We start from the raw sequence: 26,668 nt of genomic DNA on the forward strand, positions 1-26,668 counted from the left end.
GTATACATTGTGGACTTGCATGAGCGAGATGTTCTTAATGTTCCAATAAAATCAGCGAAAATTTCCAGGCTGGAAAAGACGCGAAACACGCTCTCCGACGGGCTGAGTTTCGGGAGTTTCACGTTTGCTCCGTGTATCGTCTGCTGGCGTGGCAGCCCGCGCATGTTGTTTCGTCGCGTGTGCGATAGATGGCGCGACGCGCGATGCAAATATGGCGATGCGCATGGAATTCGCTGTGTTCTGGTCTATAGCACCGTTTGATGTGGATGCACCCACGTTGACCCCTAGTGGCACATCTCCATCACGACGACTAACGCCCATGTTCATGATTTAAGTGTTGTGGTAACTGATGTTTTTAACATACCTGGACACAGCGTATCGTGAATCCTGCGCAAAGATGATATCTAACAAGCACATAATAAACTATGGTACTCGATATGCACTTCTTCAAAGTGTCGTCAATCAACATGACCATGATTTGGGGACCTTGGAGCTACTGTATATGCTACCTTCAGGTAGCAGAGTTGCGCATAGGTCCGGCTAGCAACCACAGCTATGCGGTGAAGTCGCACTCTGTTTTTGCAAGCGACATGCCTACCGTGTCGCCGATTAAACCTGTCTAGGGTGTCGAATACCGGCGAAAAACATTGACTGTCGGTGACTAGTGTTAATTCAGTTCGCTGCAAAGGCGGCGTCGAGAAATACAAAAATTGGCCCGAGCGTCAGCTTTTCCACAATGCATGGTTGCTAGCGGCGTTTTGAAGACAGATGCGCAACTGTGCTACCTAAAGGTAGCATATACAGGAATTCTATCTCACACATTCTCTCTTGCCCGGCGCTCTCTGTTGGCGGGGCTAGAGGGGGTGGGGCGGTGCGGCCGTCTCTGAGCGATGATGTGAAGTAATGCGGCATGACACTTACTAGCGCCGATAAAGAACGATTCGGCGACGACGCAGTTAAAGCATGGCCTCAGAGATTGCGCGCCGGCGCGCAATCTCGGATGCCCGGATTGTTAAAGCGTCTCGATACCAGCGAAAAACACTGGCCGCGCTAGCATCGGGGAGTCGCCCTAGATCGCAGCGCGTAACGGCTCGTTGTCGGAGTAGTGCAGCTGCCATATGCACCAACGGTCGCCGCCGACTGCCTCGAGTGCGATAGCATCTATGGCGAGCCGTCAACGCGAGAGAAGACGACGAAGTTGCGCTTCAGCTGCTCCGCACGTTCGAACCTAGCGCGTGAGAAGAAGACGCCCGCAAGAACGACAGCGGCTGTGGTTGTACAGCGGCGAGCACGCAGCAATAAATATGTGAACGCCTCACGTCATCCCACAAGTGGTGACCCGGACTTCGAACGGCAACGCGCCTCCTGCTCGTCCCTTCGCCAACGCACTGAGCGTCACGGCCATCCCCGTTTCTTCGGTGACTACAGTAAGGACTTCAGCAACGTACATTCCGACTGACCATGGACACCACACCCAACAGTGACGCAACGCCGAATCCCACGGTACCCGGCCCTGTCGTCGCTACTCTAAAGATACCGGAGTTTTGGCAGGCGGACTCGGAACTCTGGTTTCTGAGCGTCGAGCCACTCTTCCGACTACACCGGGTAACATCGCAATCAGCGAGTTACGACTATGTCATCGGCGCTTTACCACCTGCTGTCATCGCCATCGTAAGAGACATTCTGCGCTCTCCGCCTCCTGACAACCCCTACGACACTCCTAAAGCAGAGCTTATCCGCCGGACAACCGAGTCGGAACAGCGTAGGCTGCAGCAGCTGCTCACCGCGGAGGAGCTCGGTCACCGCAAACCTACGGAGCTTCTGCGTCGCATGCGACATCTCATCGGGGACAACCCTGCTGCATTGGACGCATCCATCCTACGAGAGCTCTTCCTACAGCGACTGCCGCAGCAGGTGCGGATGATTTTGAGTGTGTCCTCCATGGAAACTCTCGACTCACTGGCACAGATGGCCGACAAGATTATGGATGTCGGTGCCCCGTCCATATCTGCAATCGAGAGACGTGATTCTTCTCACTTTGCGCAGGTCCGCGATGACCGCTTAGACCGCCTCCTTCAAGCTAACGAGGAGCTCAACCGCAAAGTGGACCAGCTGGCCGCTGAACTGAGCTTGCTGAAAGCAGACCACCGACGCACTACTTCACGACAACGACGCCAAAGCCGCGAGAGATCGCCAAGTCTGCCTCGCAGCGTCTGCTGGTACCACCACCGATACGGGGCACGCGCTCGTCAGTGCCATCAGCCATGCCAGTTTGCGGGAAACGCACGGGCCACGCACTGACGGCGGCCAGTGTTGCAGGCCCGACATACAGCCGCCTATTCCACGTCACGGACCGCGTCACCAAAGTTCGGTACCTCATCGACACGGGTGCCGAAGTGTGTTTTGTTCCTCCTACGCTGGAGGACCGTCGACGACGCCAGACAACGCCGCCTGTCACAGCTGTTAATGGTTCCACCATACGGACCTACGGACAGAGGTCTGTTACGCTTGACATCGGCTTGAGACGCACGTTTCGTTGGATTTTCTTAATCGCCGACGTGCGTGTACCGATTATCGGTGCGGATTTTCTTTGGCATTTTAAGCTTGTGGTGGACCTACGACATAGCCGCCTCGTGGATTCTGAGACCCACCTAACAGTTCAAGGCGTGACATCGAATTTACCACCCTTACGTCTCGTGCAAGCTCATGCCAAAGTCTCTCCGCCGTGGTCTACGCTTCTGGAAGAATTTTCCGACCTCTTCCGTGCTCCATCTCTTGAAGACCCAGTGCGCCACAATGTCACTCATCACATTGTGACAGTAGGAGCACCGGTGTTTGCACGTGCTCGTCGTCTCGCACCTGACCGTTACAAGATTGCACGGCAAGAATTCGAGCACATGCTTGACCTCGGATACGTCCGCCCTTCTTCCGGTGCCTGGTCCTCACCGCTACACATGGTCCCCAAACCCTCAGGTGACTGGAGACCGTGCAGTGACTATCGCGCCCTCAACAAAGTGACGGTACCGGACCGCTATCCGATACCGCACATCCAGGACTTCACGGCATTGCTGCACGGTGCCACCATATTCAGCAAAATCGACCTAGTGAAGGCATACCACCAAATACCTGTCGAGCCTTCCGACGTACCGAAGACTGCCATAATAACACCTTTTGGCATGTTTGAATACATACGGATGCCATTCGGTCTACGAAACGCAGCACAAACCTTTCAACGGTTCGTAGACCAGGTTCTTCGTGGTTTGACCTGCTGCTTCGCGTACATCGACGACATCCTCGTCTTCAGCACTTCAGCAGAAGATCATGAACTTCACCTGCGTCAGGTTTTCACGCGGCTCCGGAAATATGGACTTGTCGTCAACGGATCGAAGAGCGAGTTCGGAGTTTCCTCATTGGACTTCCTTGGCCATCGCGTGGATTCCCGTGGGATCTCTCCACCGACGGCGCGCGTGGAAGCTATATTGCAGTTTCCACGGCCAACAACTACGAAGAAGCTGCGTGAATTCCTCGGGCTTGCCAACTATTACCGTCGGTTTATTCCACACTGCGCGGCCATCTTGCAACCGCTACATGCACTTCTGTCCGGTCAAACGAAGCCGAACGCTTCCATCTCCTGGACAGACGACGCTGAGACAGCTTTCAGTTCCATCAAGGAAGCTCTGGCTAACGCAACGCTCCTCGCGCATCCAAAGAGCGACGCCATCACGTCACTCACCGTGGATGCCTCCGACGTCGCCATCGGAGCAGTCCTGCAGCAGTTGGTCGACGGAGTTTGGCAGCCGGTCGCTTTCTTCTCTAGGAAACTCTCACAAACCGAGTCCCGTTACAGCACGTTCGATCGCGAACTACTCGCGGCCTATTTGGCTGTCAAGCATTTTCGTCACGTCCTCGAAGGTCGGCAATTCCATATCCTCACCGACCACAAGCCGCTCACGTCTACCTCGACCGCTACCAACTCTGCCCACACCCCACGTAAGATCCGCCAGCTTGCCTACCTACCGGAGTTCACGAGCGATATCCGGCACATCAGTGGCAAAGACAACCCCGTGGCTGACGCACTATCCCGCGTAGAAATCAACGCAACGATGGATGAGCGCCCGCCAGTCGACTTTGCAGCCATGGCTACTGCACAACAGGAGGACAGCGAACTTCAGGTTCTCCGACGCCAAGAGAACTCCCTCAAGTTCGAAGATGTCCAACTTCCAGGCTGCGTGATTCCCCTCGTTTGTGACACGTCTACCGGTTGTCCTCGACCGTACGTCCCAGCGCCATTTCGCCGCAGTGTCTTTGACGCCTTGCATTCCTTGTCGCACACCGGCATACGTGCGACTCAACGCCTCATCACAGCGCGATATCTATGGCCACGTATGAACATCGACGTCCGCCGCTGGACACGTGCTTGTCTCAAGTGCCAGCAAACCAAAGTCCAGCGTCACACAGTCAGCCCACTGGGTACCTTCACACCTCCTGACTCACGGTTCAGTCACGTGCCCTTGACCTTGTAGGCCCTTTGCCCCCATCGGAAAACCGCCGGTATATATTAACGTGCGTAGACCGGTTCACGCGGTGGCCTGTGGCACTACCGCTCACCAACATCACCGCAGAGTCAGTTGCCCACGGACTCATCATCGTGTGGATAAGCCGCTACGGAGTTCCCAAGACCATCACAACGGATCGAGGTCGTCAATTTGACTCCGCGCTCTTCCGGACTTTGTCCCGCATGCTTGGTGTCAACCACATCAAGACGACAGTCTACCACCCTATGTCGAATGGCATGGTTGAGCGGTTTCACCGCCAACTCAAAGCCTCGCTCATGGACTCACGATCATTGATACCCTGGACGGAGCGACTGCCACTCGTCCTCCTCGCCCTTCGCAGCACGATACGCACGGACGCTTCTTGCTCCTCAGCTGAGCTCGTTTTTGGCACGACCTTAAGGCTTCCTGGCCAGTTTTTCGACGTGTCTCAGGTACCACCAATGGACGTCGCTGATTATGCCAGTCGCCTCAGGAACGCCATGAAAGACGTGTCTCCTATCCCACCACGTCAACACTCACGCCCAAGTTTCGTCAGTCGTGCACTGCGGGATTGCACACACGTCTTCGTACGGCACGACGCTACCAGACCACCACTACAACCACCTTACGACGGACCCTTTAGAGTCATCAAGCGTTGCCCCAAGCATTTTGTCCTGCTGATTAATGGACGCGAGGACAGTGTCTCCATTGACCGCATTAAGCCGGCCTTCCTCGACACCGACGCCGTCCTCGCAGACGACAAGCCATCCTCCAACACCAGATGAACGCGCTTCGCAACAGTAGCAACTACCAGCTACTCATAAGGATCGCTCCTTCGCGCACTGGCTACCTCGCTAGAGGGGGGGCCCTATGGCGAGCCGTCAACGCGAGAGAAGACGACGAAGTTGCGCTTCAGCTGCTCCGCACGTTCGAACCTAGCGCGTGAGAAGAAGACGCCCGCAAGAACGACAGCGGCTGTGGTTGTACAGCGGCGAGCACGCAGCAATAAAATATGTGGGAAAGTGAACGCCTCACGTCATCCCACACATCTACTAATAAAATTGCTGTACTAAGCGCTGCAGGAAGGCAACGACGTCGACAGCGAATGTCGTGCCTTGGTAGAGCGAGACAGAGGCCAGCGGAACGTGGAACGCCTGCGCGCGTTCGCGGCTCGAGCTACGAACCTTTGCCGCCCGTATTGCTGAAGCTCCGTGTGGTAGTGTATGTATGAGCACAGGCGTAGGCAATTACCTTATTACTTGGGAGCGCGCACCGTGCCGTGCCCTCCCATTCACAGGATTTGGGGAGATTTGTAAGTGGCGCCATCTCTCGGCGGCAGCAACGGCGTCCTGCAATAACTGAATGGGAAATAGGCATAGGCGTGCGCAAGGTTCCCCTTCACAGGGGGCGAAGGTTCATCATGGGCACGGCACAAACAAGCTATGACTATCAACTGCTTTATTTCTTTGGAAGTCAAATGCATATATACGCCCAAGTCAGCCTTACAGCACATGCGCACACAACAGTAGTTGTAAACAAACGTGAAACATTTTCACAGCGAAGCTGTTTAAGCTGCCGTTATATGTATGTGCCGTATCACGATTCATAAACGGGGATGTGCCACAGAAATTGGGTAAGTCCCACTACTCACCACTGGTCCACTAAAAAAGGTGTAGCGACGCGTTCCCTACTCAGTAATGGGTCGTCCTCTCGAGCGCCTTCCAGTGGGTCGTTCTCTTCTCTGAGAGCACGTCCCTCGTGCCAGGGGCGTAGCCAGAAATTTTTTTCGGGGGGGGGTTCAACCATACTTTATGTATGTTCGTGCGTGCGTTTGTATGTGTGCGTGCCTATATACGCAAGCAAAATTGAAAAATTTCGGGGGGGGTTTGAACCCCCCAACCCCCCCTTGGCTACGCCCCTGCCTCGTGCAGAGAGTCGCCCCGCTTTGACTGTCGCTGCCGTGCGCCGTCGCTGAGTGCCCGTTAATAAACGTCTTGACAACAGTTAGCCCAACACTGGGAACGGGAAAAGCAACGGCGGCTGCGAGAAGACACCGAAGCGATGGAAGGCCTACGCCAACGACGACCTGCCCGTAGATCTATGAGAGGTGCGAACGCTTTGTTTCAGCGCGAGTTTCTCTCTCTGGAGTTTGGACATCCGTGTCTTGTCTGAGACTGTGTCTGAGGCTCGAACCTCTCTGCGCTGAGAATCAACATAGAAACAACCTAGCGTCACCTAGCTAAAGCCTAGCAACGACCTAGAAGCAACCTAGAAACAACTGTCATCACCTAGCTAAGGCCTAGAAACACCCACATTAGTCTTCAGAATCGTCCAGGTTCGCGTTTCAAGGCTTGCGCGGCTTAGTGCTTAGCGCCCGTCCTCGTTCTCGCGACGGGTGCCTTCCGTACGAAGTAAGAAGAAGGGTGAGAAACCAGTAGTGCTCTGAGGGGCTGTGTCATAGGCGTAGGTGACGAAGGGCAGAATGGCATCCCAATTGGTGTGATCGGCGGCGACGTACATTGAGAGCATGTCACCGAGCGTGCGGTTAAATCGTTCGGTTATGCCATTCGTCTGCGGGTGGTAAGCAGTAGTTTTGCGGTGAACAACGTTGCACTCTTTGAGAATGGCTTCCACGACTTCCGACAAGAAGACGCGGCCTCGATCACTGAGAAGCTCTTGGGGTACACCGTGACGCAGTATGAATCGGTGCAGAAGGAAGGAGGCAACATCGGGCGCTGTAGCCGCTGGGAGGGCGGCGGTTTCCGCGTATCGCGTTAGATGGTCAACAGCGACGATGGCCCAGCGGTTGCCAGTCGAAGTCAGAGGAAGTGGTCCATACAAATCGATGCCCACGCGCCCAAACGGACGGTTAGGGCAAGGTAATGGTTGTAGACCTGCTGGCGACACGTTCGTTGCAGGTTTTCGGCGTTGGCAATCGAGGCAGGAGTGAACGAACTTCTGCACATAGCGGTACATCACTCGCCAGAAGTATCGTTGTCGAATGCGGTGGTAAGTTTTGGATACCCCAGGGTGCGCGCATTGCGGGTCAGAGTGGAAGGCCTAGTATCACAAGCAGCCACTGGCGGCCGTCGGCGTAATTGCGTCGGTGCAGTAGGTCGTCTCGAATGGCGAAATGGTGGGCTTGACGACGCAACGCGCGAGTGGATGGTGTTGCCGACGGATCAGTGAGCCAGTGGATCAGCTAGGTGATCCATTTATCCTTGCACTGTTCGGTAGCGATGGTGTGAACGTCGATTGAAGCAACAGCTATGTGAGATACTGAGCAGGGGGCATTGTCGTCAGGCAAGGGAGAGCGCGAGAGGGCGTCGGCGTCAGCATGCTGGCGTCCGTTGCGGTACAGCACGCGGATGTCATAGTCTTGCAGGCGAAGTGCCCAGCGGGCGAGACGGCCTGAAGGATCCTTCAATCACGACAGCCAACATAGTGCATGATGGTCGGTGACATCAAATGGTCGACCATACAAATAAGGTCGAATCTTTGTAAGGGCCCAGATGATCGCCAGGCACTCTTTTTCCGTGACTGTGTAATTGGTCTCGGCTCTGGTAAGCGTACGGCTTGCGTATGCCACGACATATTCGGGGAACCCTGGTTTGCGCTGCGCAAGGACAGCGCCGAGGCCTACACCGCTGGCATCCGTGTGTACCTCCGTTGTGGCCGTAGGATCGTAGTCGCGTAGTATGGGAGGAGACGTCAACAAACGACGGAGCTTTGCGAACGCGTCGTCACACTCCGACGACCACGAATTTAGGGGTCTGTTACTTCCAAGGAGCTTCGTCAGCGGCGATATGATGGTGGCAAAGTTTCGTATGAAGCGTCGAAAGTACGAACAGTCCTACGAAACTACGCAGTTCTTTGACGGACGTAGGTTAGGGAAATTCGGCTACAGCCTCAAGCTTGGCCGGATCGGGAAGGATTCCGTCCTTGGACACGACGTAGCCGAGGATTGTCAGCTGGCGTGCTGCAAATCGGCACTTCTTCAGATTCAGTTGGAGGCCGGCGTTGCGCAAACGCGTCAAAACATACCGCTGACATTGGAGATGCGTGGAGAAGTCTGGAAGACCACGACGTCGTCCAGGTAACACAAGCACGTGTGCCATTTCAAGCTGCGCAGAACGGTGTCCATCATGCGCTCGAAGGTCGCGGACGCATTACACAGACCAAACGGCATGACGTTGAACTCGTACGAGCCGTCGGGCGTGACAAAGGCATTCTTCGGTCGAGCGTCATCCGCCATGGGCACTTGCCAGTACCCCGAGCGCAAATCAAGAGATGAAAAGAATTCGGCTCCTTGCAGGCTGTCAATCGCGTCGTCGATTTGCGGCAGCGGATAAACATCCTTGCGAGCGATCTTGTTGAGCCGTCGGTAGTCCACACAGAACCGCACGGAACCGTCCTTCTTCGCAACGAGAACAACGGGAGACGCCCATAGGCTATCCGAGGGCCGAATAACGTCGCGTCGAAGCATATCGTCGACATGCTCATTAATGACCCGACGTTCTGCGGGAGACACGCGATATGGACGTTGCCGCAGTGGTGGTTGAGCGCCGGTGTCGATGCGATGCGTAACAGCGGAAGTGCGGCCGAGAGAAGTTTGCCCGACATCGAAAGAAAACCGAAATTCTTCCAGCAGGCACAGAAGTTGGGAACGCTGGACCGATGTAAGGTTGTCAGCGATGGATGACCTAAACACATCAGCAGGTGGCGAATCGGACGTGGAAACAGCACTGAGAGTACGGGAACTGGGACAGTGCGTGTCATCGGGTGCGTCCATAACCTGTGCGTCTTCGAGGGTTTCCACTCTGCCGAGACATTCCCCTCGCACCAACGTAACAATGTATGGAGATAGGTTGTTAACAAAAATAGCGGTGCTGCCCTGAGTGACTTGGACGGTCGCGAAAGGTGCCAGCAAGCCTTTCCTTGTGCAAACGTGGTCAGATGGCGAAATGAGTGTAATGGTGTCGGAGAGACCGGCGCAGTCGGCTGACACAGCCGTCGACGAGTTTGGAGGTACTTTGGTATCGTCTTTGACGAGGATCTTGCCCGATACCGATGAAGTGTCTGTCGGCGTCAAGTCTGAGAACGGGGAGAGTTCGATTGCGGCTGGTGCGCAATGAATTACGGCGTCGTGGCGGGAGAGAAAATCCCATCTGTGGGAATCGAGCGCGCCCTCCCCTTTGGCGCCTCGTTCCCCAGCTAGCGCGTGTGTTGGCCCCGCGCGGCTCGAGCGCCGGGGACCGCCGTTAATCGGCGGTATCGTGACCACGGCGGCAGCGCCAGGCCTCTTTGTCTGGTGCGAGCCATGCGTCGGCCTCCCGGCGCGCGGGCACGCGTCCGGGCATGCCTCGACATGCTCACATTCTCACGCCACCAAGCTAGCTTACGTCACTGCGCAACGCCGTTCCTCATTGGCCGCCAGTGACAACCCCCTTTCCCACTGGAGCTCGCTTCTGTCTGGCGCGGGCTTGCCCGCAGGAGATGCTCCCAGGCTAGCACGAGAGGTTGACGCGCTGCTCTAGCAGGCGGCTTCTCGTTCGTGTGCTCGACTGCTGCCCTTTGTGTGATAGTCGTAGCGCCGCTGGCAAGCGTACTCGATCGGTCTTGCGGAGTTCCCTTTACGGCCTGCAAGCCCATGACTGTCGTAATGTGCTGCATCTTGGGTTAATAAACCCGTGTTGTTTGTTGACCTCCTGCCTCGAGTGCCTTTTCTGCGCCGTGCCGGAGAATCGACGAACCCGGCCGTAGCGTCTTTGTTCGCTGCGGCAGTGGAGAACGTCACGTCCCTTGCCGGTCGCCTCGTAGGGTAAGCGTCTCGCAAACCTATCTCCACACAGCTGGCGCCCAACTTGGTTTCGGCATGGCAGCGGAGCAGTCCCTCTCGAGGCGCTCGTTCCTGCTCGATCCCGTGGCGACGGACTTGATCTCGTTCGATGCGGACGACGCCGGCAGCACGAGGTAAGCTCGCCTTAGCGGCCCTCGGCTTTCGGCCACCGGGAGAGATCCCGTATTTGGGGCCTCCTTTGGTGATAACCGCTCGAATGTGGACTACAGTCCTATAGCCTAGCCAGTTTCGGGTTTTCTCAGCTGTTCGAGACACACGCGGAGTGCGTGCTTTCGGGCCCCTCCAATGCGGCGTCTCCGCTCGCTGGCCTTCCTTTGTTAGCAGCGCAGCTGAGTGACCAAACCGCCGCACCGGAACCTCCCTTCCTAGGCCACATGGTGCTGGCTTTCACACGCTCGCTGGCCCGTCGTTGTCACGAGCGTAAAGGGTTGACAGTGTCGTCCGCGAGCCAGCTCGCATAGGCGACACCGTCGCCGCGTTTTCCGACGATAATTTTCCTCATGCGCGCCTTGGCGACGCTTTCGGCAAATGTGAGCCACCGTGCTCCGTTGTCGATTCGTTTGCCTGTCGCATGAGGCATCATGCATCCGTCGGTGCGGAAACCCTTCTTCTCTGTGCCGTTTATTGTCCCCTTTGGGCAGGGCCGGATTAAATGTGCGGAGGGCCTGGTTCAAAAAAATAAGGGGGGCCCCTCGCCCCGCCCCCTTTCTTTCCCACTTTGTCATCTGGTCCAACGTTACTATACTCGGCGACAACTTATCTTGGCATTGGAGCGAAGGCTACGGAGGCGGGGCATCCGCACATTTGTGTTACTACGCAAGTAGTTCGGCATCTTGCAGCCGGTTCCAGTTTCGGTTTCGCTTGCTCGCATCGCTAGAGCGTTTAGCAGCATGTATACATGCAGAATGGGGCCATAGTGAAATTGTGATCAGTGTGCGTAGATGAACCTACCTACTGTACTGTATATTGTCACGGGTTTGTTACTTTAACGAAGGCAGCAGTGGGCGTGTCGAAGATGAAACTCTTTACAAGGTGCTCTTTATTTGGCCGAACTTGTGGGCGGGAAACGAGTCAGTCAGAGCGTCGTCCGTCAATAATTTTGACAAGTGGTAAAGCGTGTCGGCTTTTATACATGTTCTATCGAATGTTCCAGCGTTATCGCTGGTGGCCACGTAAACTCTAGACTATTCGCGTACCGCGCGCAATCTTAACGCAAAGATATAAAACAATCGTGACGCTCCTGGAACATCGCATCGCGGTCTGCGCGGAGCATTCCAAACAGTCTTTGCGAGTGAAGCCCGAAGACAACAAAATAGGACGCATGGCTATATGATGAACGCCGCCAAGCGCACACCGCAGCCTGAATACGGTGTTTGCTCGATTGTAACGCGAGGGCGACTTTAGTAGCAGAAATTTGGAAAAAAAGCTCGCATTGCATTCGAATAAATACGGAATGCAAGTACCATGATGCCGCTGAATTGAGTTTAGATTTAAAGAGAGCTCACGCTTAATTAAAAAGAGAGTGACGCAGATTATTTTTTCAAGCTTCGCTGGTCACACACCTTCACAGAGCATAACGGCCACCGATGTTTTTCCATCTGTATATGCAGTATGTAACAGGTATTGTCCATAATTTCGATTGTCACTGGTAGAAAAAAATAAAGCATAAAAAACCGTTAATATCTTTTATTGCATTGCATCCAGGCGTCATATGAAAGAGCGCGAAAGCAAAAGGCAAGTAATATATTTTACGGCACAAGAAGGCACATCGCGGACAAAAAGACCAAAAGTTCTTGTTGCTCTAAATCAGGATTTTCCAGAACCTTCGTTAACAAATCAGTCTTTTCTAATTCACAAATCGCTTTACATTTTTTCAAATTAATCATTATATCCGACAACAAAAGCATTTCCACATAGGCTTTCAAGCGCAAATAAGAAAGCTTTTCCGCGGTGGAGAATACAATATTTTGGGCACTCTGTGTCAACATATTGTTTTGCACTTATGGCACAGAACGTGATAACCATACCAACTTTTTGCGGACACTGATAACACTAGTGCACTTGTGACATAGAACATGATAACCATTACAATCTTTTGCTGGCACTCGATGTCAACATGACATTTTACACGTGTGAGTCACGACACAAAACATAACCATAACAACGTTCAGCTGGAAATCCATGGCAACTGAGATTTTGCGCTTGTGACCATAGGTCGGCAAAAAAAAAAAAAAACTGGAGCTCACTTACTCAAGAAAAATATTTTGCTCCGAGAGCTCACTGTGACTCAGGCTCCCCAAATTTCCCTCATCCGGACTACCTAAACCTTTTCCGACCAGACTCACTCGAGCTCAAACTTTTTTTATTTAAATAGAAAAAAAAATAACATCAGAAGGTAGGCTACATTAGAGCCGGCTATCTCACCAACAAGAAGAAAGAGGCCATCACAAGAAAAATGGAAACAAATAAAAAATAGAAAAAGAAAAACAATCAGCTGAATTATGCAGATATGCAACATGCGTCATACAACTTCGCACTTGCAGAGTCCAAGGGCAGAGTCTAGCACATAGACGGTTGTACGTGTCACATAACACCTCGCATGCAGTCCACACAGCCAGTCTCCCATACAAGGACATATGACATGACTAGAAAGTATTATCAATAATACAATGCTATGATAGTAAAGAACCATGACAATCGTAAGCAGTTCATTAGGTCTGTATTAATTCAAAAATCCCAAAGAGCACTCATAGCCCGTCTTTGATTGCCAGGATTTGGCGATACTCCAAACCTTGCAAATTGAGAGTGGTCGTTTGTCAAGTCTCTTGAGTTGATCACTAAGTCGAAAATGCTGTTCTTCATATTTCGGGCATTCTATAAGGAGATGCTCCACTGATGCATCAAAATTATCACAATGGTCACCGGTATTGCTCGGCAGAATAACCACTTCTAATAAACAAATCTAAATACGCAAGAGTAGGAACACATTGATAACATGGAAAGCCAGGGTAGAAAACTCAGTAAAAGAGTAAATAAAACACAAAAATGCCTAGTGGTATCACAATTTCAGGTCCCATTGTGACAGAAATGAAACAAGGCAGCAGGCGCCATTGACATGAGATCAAAAAGAAAACGGAGCCTTATTTCGAACATTTCAAGTCTCAACTAAGCAATGTAGATCTCGCTGATGCAGCATATAACATTAACATTCACGACCAAGATAATCACATCCCAGCCACCGTGACGGTACTGTGCTTACATTACCTGGCCGCTGACACAAAAGGCTCATGTTTGAGTGTGTTGCATTTCAGTGAACGGGAAATGCCAGATGCCCGTGTACTTATATTTGGGTGCACATTAAACAAACTCAGAGGTCGAGATCTGTAGAACAACATCAAGCACAGCATGCCTCATAATCACAACGTGGTTTTGGCGCACAAAATCCCCACAGTCATTATCACATCACGATAACGTAACCAGAACATGCACGAAGTGCAACAAAAGAGATCAGCAGATAAAATCACAATGAATTGAATAAGCGATAAAAATGTAAAGAAACAGCAGTGACCGGTAGTCCTCGGAAACAATATCGCAGTTTCTGGTTAGGTACATGTGCAATCATTTGCTCGAAGCATTTGCAAGGCACACATAGAGATGTCACGGCAGTTCATCAATTCCACTCATGTCGGAGCTGCTCGACTCATCTGAAGAACTTCAGTCTGTGCACAAAGAAATGATGAGACTGTCTGTTTGGCTGTCTATAATGCCATCACGCTCCCATGCCTCATCCTCAAGCCTCATCACGTGAGTGCAGTGGAGCCAGTTCTGTTGGGTCACACTTGCGATTCCTTCCTGCAGCAGCTTCTCGACAGATTCAATCTTGAAGTCTGTGTTCCTTGAAGCAACATAGCCTTTGACTTGGCTCCATACAAGCTCTATAGGATTTAGCTCACAGTGGTAAGGAGGCAAGCGCACAACCTCATGCCCGGCAGCACTGGCAAGTTTGTCAACCTGGTAAGCAAGGAAAAGATGCTTATTCTGCTCAACGAGCTGCAGCAGTTCACTTTTCAGTTGGTCATCCGAAAAAGGAATATTTTTCGATATCAACCAGGACTGGATTTCCGCTTTTCTGGATGATGAGCTTGGTAGCTTTTCAACCTGAGCACTGTGATATGGCGCATTATCCATCACGATCACACTGTGTGGCTTGATGTTAGGTAGCAGCTGTTCAACAAACCATTTCTGGAAACGCGAAGCATCCATTTCTGTGTGGTAATCACCAGCGCCCTTCTTGGCACGGAAAACTAGGGCGGCTCCATCAACAAAGCCTTCTGCACTTCCAGCATGCAAAACGATTAGGCGTCCTCCTTTACCGCTCGGTGCACGGAGGCCAGTTGAGAGTCCTTGACGAAATGCGTCTTGCCGAGTCATCACGCTGGTGTCTGTCCAAACTCTCCCCTTTGTATGGCCGGCATTTACCCAGGTCTCATCAAGGTAGTAGATGGTCCTGTAAAAGAGAAAGCAGTCTTATTGTTAACAGCGCACTTTCACTACTAGGAGCCCATTAACAAAGCAGGCAGCCTTCATCCGAGGTTATGCCTTTGTTTAAGGGCAAAAAAATGTGCACTGACAAAACCTATGTGAATACATATAACATAGATAAGCTGGCAAAACTCTCTCTGTGAAAGACTGAAACCAATGTTTAGGAAACTTGTTTCAGGCTGCCAGAAGCGTAGCCAGAGGGCAGCACTCCGGGCCTGTGCCCCCCTTCCCCTCCTAATTTTTTTTCTTCCACGGAATACAGAGCACAAAATGACACTCGACCACATAGTCCGGCCCGGCCCCCAGCTCAGACGAAGTGGTGCCCCTCCCCCCCGTAAAAAATTTCTGCCTACGCCCCTGCAGGCTGTACATCAAAGCTGATGCTACCACGTCCCCAATCCCCAATTACGTGCGTAGCGTATTCGCTCAATAACATCTACAATTCCGAGAACCATCACTAGCTATTCCTTTCTCCAAGCCATTGAGATTCCTTGCCCCTACGCGGAAAAAACGGCAGTAAGTCTTCTCAAACGATGCTACGGGAAATGCTGCAATACACAACGCTGAGTTAAATCTACACCACATGCAACGGAATCCTCGGCGAATACTATTATTTACCGTACAAGCGCAAGCATGAACAGCCACCCTATCTTAATGGGGAATTTCGCTGCGACTTAAGTCAGGATTATGTAAGGCTTTCGATCACTCACGTCAATAGCACACGTTTGGCGATCACAAATGCAAAGCACACCTATTGTTTTCGCTAACCAGTAGGCACACACGCATGCTCACCACTCGCGTCAACTTTTTTACCAACAATCAGGCGTCGTGAACAGAAATTTTGCAGAAATAAAAAGAACGTAAGAACTTACCGTCGCTGCCTCCGCATTTCTCGGATGGTGCGGAGGTACTTTCGACGCCAAGCAACGATATCGTCTCTCTCTAGCAACGCGGAATTCCTTGTTCTTTTCCGGAAGGCGAACCCCAAGTCGTTCAGCATTCTTTGGATCGTACGAGTGCTGATGGTCGGCATGTCCATGTCAGGGTCGCTGATCACGTCGTTGCGTAGCTTCTCTGCCGTAGGTATTTCATTGCGCATGAAGTAGCTGTGCACTTTGCGACGCAGTGCTGCCAACGCAAACGTGTCATAGCGTAGGAGCCGCGTCTTTCCAGTGATGCGCTTCTCAGCTTGGCCCGAGAAAGTCAATTTCTTGCGCTTTGGGGAGGCAAGTGGGGCCCGCAGAGCTTCAGCCTTGACCCGCTTAACTGTTCGCTCGCTCACTCCGGTGAGCTCGGCGACAGTCTGGCACACTGCATTTGTAGACAAGTCAGGCTGACGGCGCCTCACTCCAGCGTAGACGTTGCAGATAACTTGCTTGGTCTGTTTTGATAGCCACTTTTTGTCACATTTAGTGTACAGCTTCTTCGGAGAACGAAACGGCGAGTTTGCGGCCGCACACGCTTCAGCCGGCATCACGGACGCCATGTTTACTGAAAGAGCAGGCGTGAGGAAAACGCGGTGCTGCCCAAGAAATAAAAAAGACAGAAACAAAATTTAAGTTTACAATAACTTTTTTTTTACGAACGGCTTCCCATACTCGTTCTCTTTTTATAATGAACAAATCTTCATTTATTTGAGCTAGGTAACTTTTCGAATTAGAAAATAAATATAGGTACTATTTCTTGGCGCGCGCGCATGCAGGCACTTTGCCTCCGTAGCTTCCACAGTGGTGCCAAGAAAAGTTGTCGCGGAGTATAGAACAAACTCAGTTTAAAAGCTCCGCCGGAGAGGCGGTCCACGTGGCGGTCGTGAGAACTAGTGGCGCTGCAGTCACGTCTAGCTCCCGCGGCTGGCGCTTGTTGTGATCGGCGCCGCCGATGTACGAGCGCACGTGGGTTACAGCGTCGTCTGCGCTTTGTTAGCTCGTCATTTTTGCGACTGTTCTTGACCAGGCTTAGCGTCTTGTACGAAGACACGTGCATGATGTACGAAGCGTAACGAGGGCGAACAGATTCACAGTGCGGTATGCCGACTTGCTTTGCGCCGGGCTGCAAGAGCGGCTACCGCAACGACGACTCCGCTTCACGACACTTCTTCGGACCTCGAAAAGACCCTACGCCATTCAAGCTTTGGATCGCAAAGATAGAAAGTTTACTGCGAAATGCAAGGTCTGTGACGTTCATTTTGAGAGTGACGACATTGTAAAGCACTATCGTCGTGTCGTTGCGGGACAAGAAGTTTTGATCCCACGTGGAAAGTCGGAACGCGCGCCCGTTGTCGTGCCGCGCTTGTTCCCAGCACTTCCACCCCACATTTCAAAGCCAAAATGTTCGGGGTTTAGGCCAAATCCCCCCCCCCCCTCCCAAAACGCATGGCGTCCCGCGAAAGCCCAGTGACCAGTTTTGAGGAGCCGCCAGAAATAGAACAGCAAAACGAAAGGCAGGCGATTACCTATATACGCTACCGAGACTGAGAGTTGCGTCACAGTGACATTCGATCAATTGTCAGCTGTCGCTATGCCTTCAAAGCAGTGGATTTTCGAGAGATTTTACAACGAGGTATGGAACAAGATGTGCGGAATATTTTACACTCGCAGGCTCGGGAACGGGCTGCTCAGCGCAAACATTTTGGCACGGTACACATAGAAAAGACGACGAGCGCTGGTCCTCGTCTTTTCTATGTGTACCGTGTAAAATTTATTGCGCTGCAGCAGTTTAATAATTTAATACCAACTAGCCCAATCCCACACTTTGCTTCGGGAACGGAGACTTACTTGTGCAAAAGATAATTGTACTTGGCGAGCAGTTTAACTGCGTAGTGAACGGCTACAGCACGAAACGCAAACGGCTGTCGTACAGTGTAAGAAGTGCTGCGGGAATGGAATATCTGCTCGGTGAAGTTGGAAAACTGAAGTTGAATACTGACGACTCTTCTAGCGACAGAGTACGCACGAATAACTGCTCGGTGCTCACATCACGGCCGATCTGTTCGAATTGTTTAAGGCACCGTAGAAGGATGCGACGTAGAAAGATGAGACACCGAAAATACAACTATCCGCTGAAAAAATTGCTCAGGGGCGACATCTATTCGACGTAATCGCACACTGAGATTTCATTTACCGAGTTCTCGTAAAATTTTCCGATTTTCGGTCATTATCTCTTTAACCGTCGCGAAAACGTGTCTTGGAAACATTGCAAAGCATTGGTGATGTTTTTCGAGAAAGTTTTTTTGAATAAATTGTAGACAACGTGAGTACTGCTTTTCTAGAACGTTTTTGTATCTCGAGTAAGTACGCTTCTTTGTACACTATAAAGGCTTTTACAAACGTGTTGGGTTGTTCTCGGTCTAGATAAGACGGCAGCGGCTAAAATTGTGGTGGTAGTTATAAAAATTACGCTGAAAACCCTCATTGGCTTAGAAGCTCCTATGCTTGGAAGTTAAGCGCAATGTAGACAGCTCAAATATTGTCACTGGGTCATGACGTCGACGAAGGCAGCAGTCAGCAGGTCCGAGATGAAACTCTTCATTTGGCCGAACTTGTGGCCGGGAAACTGAAAGTCAAACTACAGCAATACACTGATAGCGGTGAACAGAGCGTCTACCGTCGATCAACTGACAAGCGGTCAAGCGCGTCGGCTTTTATACAGGCGCTATCGAACTTTCCAGCGATATCGCTGTTGGCGGCGTTATCTCTCGACAAAGCTGGAATATTCACGTGCGGCGCGCAATCTTACCAAAACGATCTACTACAATCGCGAAGCTTCTCGAACACTGCTTCGCGGGCAGCGTCGAGCGTTGATAACCGTCCTTGCTGGTCAAACCCGAATACATCAAAATAAAACAAGAAGTCGGCGTGGCAATATAGACCGAACATCGATTCTTAGCCAATAAATGAACAACGCACGCGGGCCAATGCATACAGACGACCTTATGCATATCCACCTAACTAGCACAATAAGAAAGTTGCCGCGCAGTTGCCGCGAGCAACTGCGCGGCGGACCGCAGCGTTATGCTGTGGCAGCAGACGACGCGCCGATAGTGGCGCAAGACGGAACTGCAGCGCCGCTAGTTCTCGCGACCGCCGTTCGGACCACCCTCCTCCGCTGGCGGAGATACGGAGCTTTGAAACTGAGTTTGTTCTAGTAACGTTGATCTGGTCATGCTTGAGACTTGACGCCTTTTAGATTTAGCTGCAAAGAACACAAGCCATATTTATTCTAAGCCTCTCCGGAGTGTGTAATATCACCTGGGCGTTTTCTTTCTTGCGGAGCACGTGGAGAGATTGTCATTGTAATAATTAACTATATCAGGAGACGAAGACACATGGTCAGCATTAAGATTTGTCTGGTTCCTTGGATCATACTGAAAGAAGACTAAACTCTGCGAGAAGTTAAGACGAAAAGAAGGAATGCATACGACACTTAGAAGTGCAGTCCAAGCGCTGTGTGTGTTTCTTCCATTCGTCGTAACCTATAGCGTTGTTTACCCTTATTTCAAGAGAGGACATCTTCCCTCGAAAATCAGGGAGCGCCTTTGTGAAAAATAGCTTCCTCTATCTGCTTCAGCTTCACTGATTCGGTAGCGCACGCTTTGGTTGCCTGCGTGCGAGCACTGCCGAAGTTGACAGGTGGGCCTTTTTCAGAAACTGTTCGCACGTACTTACAGTAAATACGCTACCAATCGTCTAGCTACTTTTGATTTCATACAACACACATTTAAGCTCTTCTAAGGCAGCATTTGGATATAGTGCTATTATGCATATTGTATATGCCTACTGATCACAACAAGTAATACAGATGGTTTAAAATTAAAATATCTTCAGTATGGGAAGGGGGTGGGCCAAATCTTTCGGAAAAGGTGGCGCCTATAAAAAATGAGATCCGTGTAGAACTTTCACAAAAACGTTTTTAATAAGACTCGAAAAACGACCACACATATTTTCATTTATGCACAAATCGGTTGCTTTTAAACATGTAATAGGGTTACATTTTTGCCGGCAATATTCACTTTCATAGGGCTATAGGAGAAGGAAACGCATTCATTGCACACATCTTTTCTGCGTTTAAATGCGGAATATCTTGATATTTTTACGAAATATTTCTTCTTAAACACAGTGTACAAAATTGGTGAACTCTTTCGCAGAAATGCAACCTTGAAATGGGGCGTGTATACCTATTGTAGCGAAGCTTATTGGAACTCTGAAGTGGGTCGTCCTCTCCGGCCCCTTCTAGTGGGTTGCCCTCTTCGGACAGAGTGCAGCTCGCGCAGAGTCGGCCCCCGCCTTGACTGTCGCTGTCGAGTATCGTCGCCGCTAATAAACCTCTTTATAATTTGGTGGAGGTGCGGGGTACAGCAGTGAACTTTTACGCGGTGTAAACACCGGTATTCGTTTTCTGGGTTAGCGGCGATTGCTCGCGGCGTACTCGAGTTGAACTCTCCCCCCCCCCCCCCCCTTGTAGGGTTTCGGTTTGTGCCCACATTGCACCCGCGACCTTTGAGCGCATGATGGATACCGTTCTGCGCAACTTGAAATGGCACACGTGCCTGTGCTACCTCGACGACGTCGTCGTTTTCGCCCCGGACTTCTCCACGCATCTTCAACGCCTGCGGCATGTTTTGACGCGTCTGAGCGACGCCGGGCTACAACTCAACCTAAAGAAGTGCCGATTTGCAGCACGGCAGCTGGTTGTCGTCATTGTGCTGGTTGTCGTCATTGAAAGATCCCTCAGGCCGTCTCGCCCGTTGGGCACTCCGCCTGCAAGACTACGACATCCGCGTACTGTACCGCAACGGACGCCAGCATGCTGACGCCGACGCCCTGTCGCGCTCTCCCTTGCCTGACGACAATGCCCACAGCTCAGTGTCTCCCCTTGCCGTTTCTTCCATCGACATTCAGACAATCGCTACCGAACAGCGCAAGGATCGCTGGATTGCCTCACTGATAGACTTGCTGACTGATCCATCGGCAACACCATCCACTCGCGCGTTGCGTCGTCAAGCGCACCATTTCGCCGTTCGCGACGACCTCCTCCACCGACGCAATTACAGTGGCGACGGCCGCCAGTGGCTACTAGTAATACCCCGAAGTCTGCGTTCTGACATATGCGAATCGTTCCACGCTGATCCGCAGTGTGCGCATTCTGGGGTATCGAAAACTTACCACCGCATCCGCCAACGGTACTTTTGGCGAGGGATGTACCGCTACGTGCAGAAGTTCGTTCGCTCCTGCATCGATTGTCAGCGCCGCAAAACTTCAACGCACCTGTCGCCGGCAGGTCTGCAACCTCTACCTTGCCCTGACCGGCCATTTGGGCGTGTTGGCATCGATTTGTATGGACCACTTCCTCTGACGTCTGCTGGTAACCGCTGGGCCATCGTCGCTGTAGACCACCTCACGCGATACGCCGAAACTGCCGCCCTCCCAGCGGCTACAGCGCGCGATGTAGCCTCCTTCCTGCTCCACCGATTCATGCTACGTCACGGTCCACCCCAGGAGCTGCTCAGCGATCGAGGCCGTGTCTTCTTGTCGGAAGTCGTCGAAGCCATTCTAAAAGAGTGCAACGTTGTTCACCGCAAAACTACTGCTTACCAACCGCAGACGAATGGCCTAACCGAACGATTTAACCGAACGCTCGGCGACATGCTCTCCATGTACGTAGCCGCCAATCACACCAACTGGGATGCCATTCTGCCGTTCGTCACCTACGCCTACAATACCGCCGCTCAGAGCACCACTGGTTTTTCTCCCTTTTTCTTATTGTATGGCAGGCACCCCTCGCACACAATCGACACAATCCTTCCATACAAGCCGGATCGGTCTGAGTGTGCGCCGATTTCTGCTACCGCCCTACTTGCTGAAGAATGTCGCGACCTTGCCAAGACCTTCACTACGCAGGACCAAGAGCGGCAGAGGGGCATTAGCGGTGACAGAATCACTTCTGAGCCGACGTTCCTCCCTGGAGCGCTCGTAAGGCTCTCGATCCCTACCACTGCACCTGGCCTCTCTTCAAAACTACTGCCCAAATACGAAGGCCCCTACCGTGTTGTTGAACGCACATCCCCTGTAAACTACCTGATCGAACCAATAGATCCATCCTCGGACATGCGCCGTCGAGGGCGCGACATTGTAAACGTGGAGCGCCTCAAGGTGTACCATGATCCGCTCATTGTGACAAGTTGTTAGGTCGCCAGGCGGCTCCCTTTTCGCACCCGGAGTAATTGTAGCGAAGCTTATTGGAACTCTGAAGTGGGTCGTCCTCTCCGGCCCCTTCTAGTGGGTTGCCCTCTTCGGACAGAGTGCAGCTCGCGCAGAGTCGGCCCCCGCCTTGACTGTCGCTGTCGAGTATCGTCGCCGCTAATAAACCTCTTTATACTATTAACATGGTCTCTGTTTTCATTATTCTTTTAAGTAGAGAAGAAGGTATGTACGTTTCTACAAGCGTTTTCGTGTCTTTTGCTGAGACAGTTTGTTGATCAGCTCTTCAACATTTACCCTCCTAAGAACCTCCGTCTCTACGCTCAGCAGTGACAAATCACTGAGGCGGCTGTCGGTCATCGTTGATCGAAGCCTGTTTTTGATCAATTTCAGTTTGCTGAATGATCGTTCACCAGTGCAATTTGTGACCATTAAGCAAAAAAAAAATTCTAAGAGCCACATGGACATCAGGGCAAGAACCTTCAAGCTTTTCACGAATTAGAAGTTCAAAAGTGTTAAAAGAAGTTCAAAAGTGATGGTCAGTTGAAGACCCCCACCACAACGCTCAAGCAATCGCGGTGAGGGTCTGCTGGCGGCCAGTTAGTGGATATATGTTGTAGATATTTCCTGCGCACAACCTCCACCAAGTGATGGTCTCTTAAGTTTCCCTATATAACCACCAAGCAGGAATTAAGACAGAACGTCAATGCCAGAAGCGAAGAATCGAACCATTACTCCTTCGGAGTCCTGGCATAATCAGGAAGTTCAGTACCATACAAATATTTCATGGTACGTTGTTTACACTATAATGAAAGCATACTATAGCATACCTATGCGTCAGCTTCATACCGGTTATTTTCATTCAGCGCATTAAACGATATTTCAAACAGGAACCACTCTCTATGCGCCTTCGCATTGCGTGTTGGACCGTAGCTGCTAAAATCCTCGTCAGGCTGCTCTATGTGTCCATCCGCTGGATCAGCTCCTTCCCTCTACACGATGCATGGTCTTGGGCGAGTAAAAGGTTTTTACCACAGCCTGCAGAACTGTGAGCTGACTTCAAGATTATGCACGTTATGCAACGAACAACCTCTTAGAAGCATGTATATTGATTATTGAAATAGGCAATCTGTTTCTATCAGGGGAATCCAGCAGGAGGGTTAAACTTTTTCGAACAAAACAACGAAGTCGGCCATTTTTTCTGGCCCTTGGGGGGCCCTCTAAAACCGGAGGGCCCGGTTCATTTGAACCCTTTGAACCCTGGATAATCCGCCCCTGCCTTTGGGTATGGCGTGCATGGCGGAGAACAGGCGCGCGACCCTACAACGGCGGCGCCTGCCTCGGAGCAATTAGCGCTGCACAGAACTGCGGCGCGGCTCCGGGTAAAACATTGCCTTCCATCTCGCGAGCAGCACCGCTGTTTCGTGCGGCGCTTCGCGGTTGGTTGTGCGCTGGGAGAATCGCGGGCGCCGACAGCGCTTTGTGCATCTCCCTCATGGAGGAAGGAAAAATAAGGAGGGGCTCTGACGTCACATTCGTGAAGCCTCCACATCGCAAACACCCGCATCGCCTCCTAGCGAAGGAGCCTCGAAACATTTCGCGATTTCCGCCGTGTCGTTTGCAAGCGCATGTGCGATTCGAGCCTTTTTTTTTTTTCGCCGTGCAAGGCGCCGGGGCCGCGGCGCAGTCGATTCACGCATGCTGCTACCTGTGTGTGTTCTTTAGGAAAGCTACGCAATGCCCAGCTGTTGCGTATGGTTGCGTATACCCGGTGCAAATCGCGTGCACTGCGGAAAGTACCGGGTGTCACTTTTCATGTGTACGTACACGTTCGCTTCATTGCTGATCACTAATGCATGGTATTTGCATGCGAAGCTCTCGGGTGTGCGCGTGTCAACTCAGAACACACGTGAACTTTTGTTTTTGGCGTCTGACGCGCCGTACATAACATGCGCCGAAGGCATCGTACGTTTTTAGAGGCTGTGTCGTTCAACGAAAGGGCAATAAACTTATGTTGTTATTGGACTACGTGATGTATGTATTGTGCGGTGTGCGCTCGCTGCGTGCTTGTTGTTGTGTGCGTACTGGAATTACAAACTTTACGTGCACGATCGCGTATACAATACAGCGGTGTCCTCTTTTCGACGTGAAGTTACGTCAACTATAGGTTGGCGTTGCGCCGAATAGCTACGCTCACTCCATATGCACGAACAAAGAACCGCTAATCCGGCAACAGATCGGCAAATCGGGCTACGAGAAAGGGAAGGCCTAACGCCCAGCAGAACGCGTAAGTCACTGCTAGGTGAGTTCGAATACGATGATGCAGGGGCTGAACGTTTTTGATCACGGCACGTACCGGTATTCTGTACTGTTGCACAAAAACGCTCCACGAAGAATTTCAGCACGCCGCTCTCGGGCCTGCCACGCACGAACAGCCTGGTAAACGTCTGCTTGTAACATTTTACTGCGTGCGAACCGCACAATACGCGCTAAGTTTACGCCGGGACTACAAATCTGCGCAGAAGCTAACCACCGCGGAGAGCACGCCGCGGGGCGTCTGCTGTTTTGTTTGCCCCGTACCGGTTTGTTTGCCCCATAAATCTGACGTCACTTCCGCCACACTTTTCGCAATGCATTGAAATACGATAGGGCCTCTCCTTAGTATTCCTTCCTCCATGATCTCCCTGGTCTTTCGCTGCCCGTGATTCTCGGTCGCGTCTTTCTCGCGCGCACGGGTATCGTGAATGACTTCCCAAGCGGTGGCTACGGGGTCGTCCCTTTCGGCGCCCTACAACCGCTTGCAACCCTCGTAGTGGCTACAGCTGCCTTTTAAGTTCGGGACGCCACACGAGATTTCGCTCACCGGAAGCTTGTCTGCTTTGTCAATGGTGTGCCATTGGTGGAGGAAACAGACCCCATGGCGCTCGTCTGGCTTAAGCGCTTGCGTGAGCCTTCGGGCCGCCTCGCGCGCTGGGCGTTGACTATGCAGCGATACAACTTTGTTGTGCGCTACCGGAAAGGGAGTTCAAACGTCGTGGCTCACGCCTTGCCGCGTGCCCCCGTTTCGGTGTGACACTTGTGTTCGCCACTCCCGAGAGCAATCGCATCGAGTAGACTCCGGGGCCTCTGGCTCCAATGGGTCGAAAGGAGCGAACCCCGACGGCGAATTGACTTTTGAGTCGATCGCCTCGGGTGAGCACGTCACTTCAGCCGGTATCCTGTTAAGCAGAGAAGAGATACCAAAGGCACAGCAGTGCGATCCGTTGTGGGCTCCAAGAGCCGTGCTCCCAAGGAGCGGGCGCGTATTGACAGTCTGGTATTGCTGTCGGCGCCGTGTGCCGTTTACGCAGTCTGGTATTGCTGCGGGCACGTTGGATTCGCATCTGTTTGTCGCCGGCGGAGTTCTCCTGCGCTCCACATCCCACCAGAGGAAGCTCCCCAGGAGTCTTTTAAGGTGGGGGTACCCCGCAGTCTAAGGAAAGCCACCCTCGGCTATTTCCACGACTCGCGGTTGGCTGGAAATGCGAGGGGCCGTAAGACTTTCAAAAAGTTGTGCCGCTCTGCTACCTGGCCAGGCATTAAACGTGACGCTCTTCCCTCCTCGTGTGACAATGCGTGCAGTCTCGTGTGGGCAAACCCCCGGGCTCACGCAGCCGCCCTCAAACCCTTTCGTTGCCCGCAGCAACGACTTGGGAGGGGGGGTGGCGGTCACACAACCGCAGGAAAACCGTAAGGCTGGCCCCAAGTCACGCCACCGGTAGAACCTGTGGAAACGCACTTAAGCAACCTTTCTCCCACTAACAGGTAGCTGGACTTTCTTCCATACCATGACAGTGAATGGAGAATAAGCGCTATGGTGCGGCGGCACACGTATGGAAGTGGTAGAAGGCCCTCTTGGCCGAAAATACCCTCTGACGTGTTGTCCAGGCCATACCCTGGCAAGCGACCCATTTGTTAGGCAGCACTGTCAGGCAGGCACCCTTTTCGGCAAGCCGGCTATGCCGGGGGCACTTCTGTCCACTCCTGCGTCGCCCAGTCGTCTCCCTGCGCCTAGCTCTTCCGTGCCACCAGCCTGTTCCTGACCAGCTGGCCTGCTGTCCCCTGGTCCCTCCTGCTGTGGCCTGGTTCCTGCCTTCTGGCCTGCAGACACCACCACCCTGCCTAACCCACCTGGCAGCTTCGGCAGCCGCCCTCGGTGGCTGGTCCGCCCACTCAAGCTCTGGCCCAGGCTCGAGCGTGGTCGCTCCGGCTTCCGTTCCTGGCTGCCTGCTGTACCGGCCTGCCGTTCCCGTGTGGCCCCCATCCCAGCGACTTTCGGCGGTTGGCTGCCGCACGCAACTGGCAGCCACGCCTCGTACGTTCCCGGCTGTCAACCTTTCCAGTCCGGCGAACTTCAAGCGGGCTGGCTGCCCGCCCTTGTGCAGTCTTGCCCCCGTTCCTCCTGGGCTGTGGACCTTCTTCCCGGCGGTGGGCTCTCCCCGGCGGTGGACCTTGTGGTGGAACTTTTCGTGGGACGTTCGTTGTGACCATGGCCG

At 52.4% G+C, this 26,668-nt stretch overlaps 1 protein-coding gene across 1 annotated transcript; it reads left to right on the forward strand.

Annotated features, from left to right (window-relative positions):
• Positions 1-1,461: 1,461 nt before the first annotated feature.
• On the forward strand, positions 1,462-2,977 carry LOC119398517 (uncharacterized). Its single transcript, XM_037665361.1, has 2 exons — positions 1,462-2,219; positions 2,974-2,977. The coding sequence occupies exons 1-2, from the start codon at positions 1,462-1,464 to the stop codon at positions 2,975-2,977; spliced, it is 762 nt and encodes a 253-aa protein (XP_037521289.1).
• The last annotated feature ends 23,691 nt before the right edge of the window (positions 2,978-26,668 follow it).

Source organism: Rhipicephalus sanguineus, chromosome 7 (assembly GCF_013339695.2).
Source record: "Rhipicephalus sanguineus isolate Rsan-2018 chromosome 7, BIME_Rsan_1.4, whole genome shotgun sequence".
NCBI classification, from domain to species: domain Eukaryota; kingdom Metazoa; phylum Arthropoda; class Arachnida; order Ixodida; family Ixodidae; genus Rhipicephalus; species Rhipicephalus sanguineus.

What these genes read in the sequence shown, in the direction of transcription:
- LOC119398517 (XM_037665361.1), top strand. Translation starts at nt 1,462, where the DNA reads ATGGACACCACACCCAACAGTGACGCAACGCCGAATCCCACGGTACCC.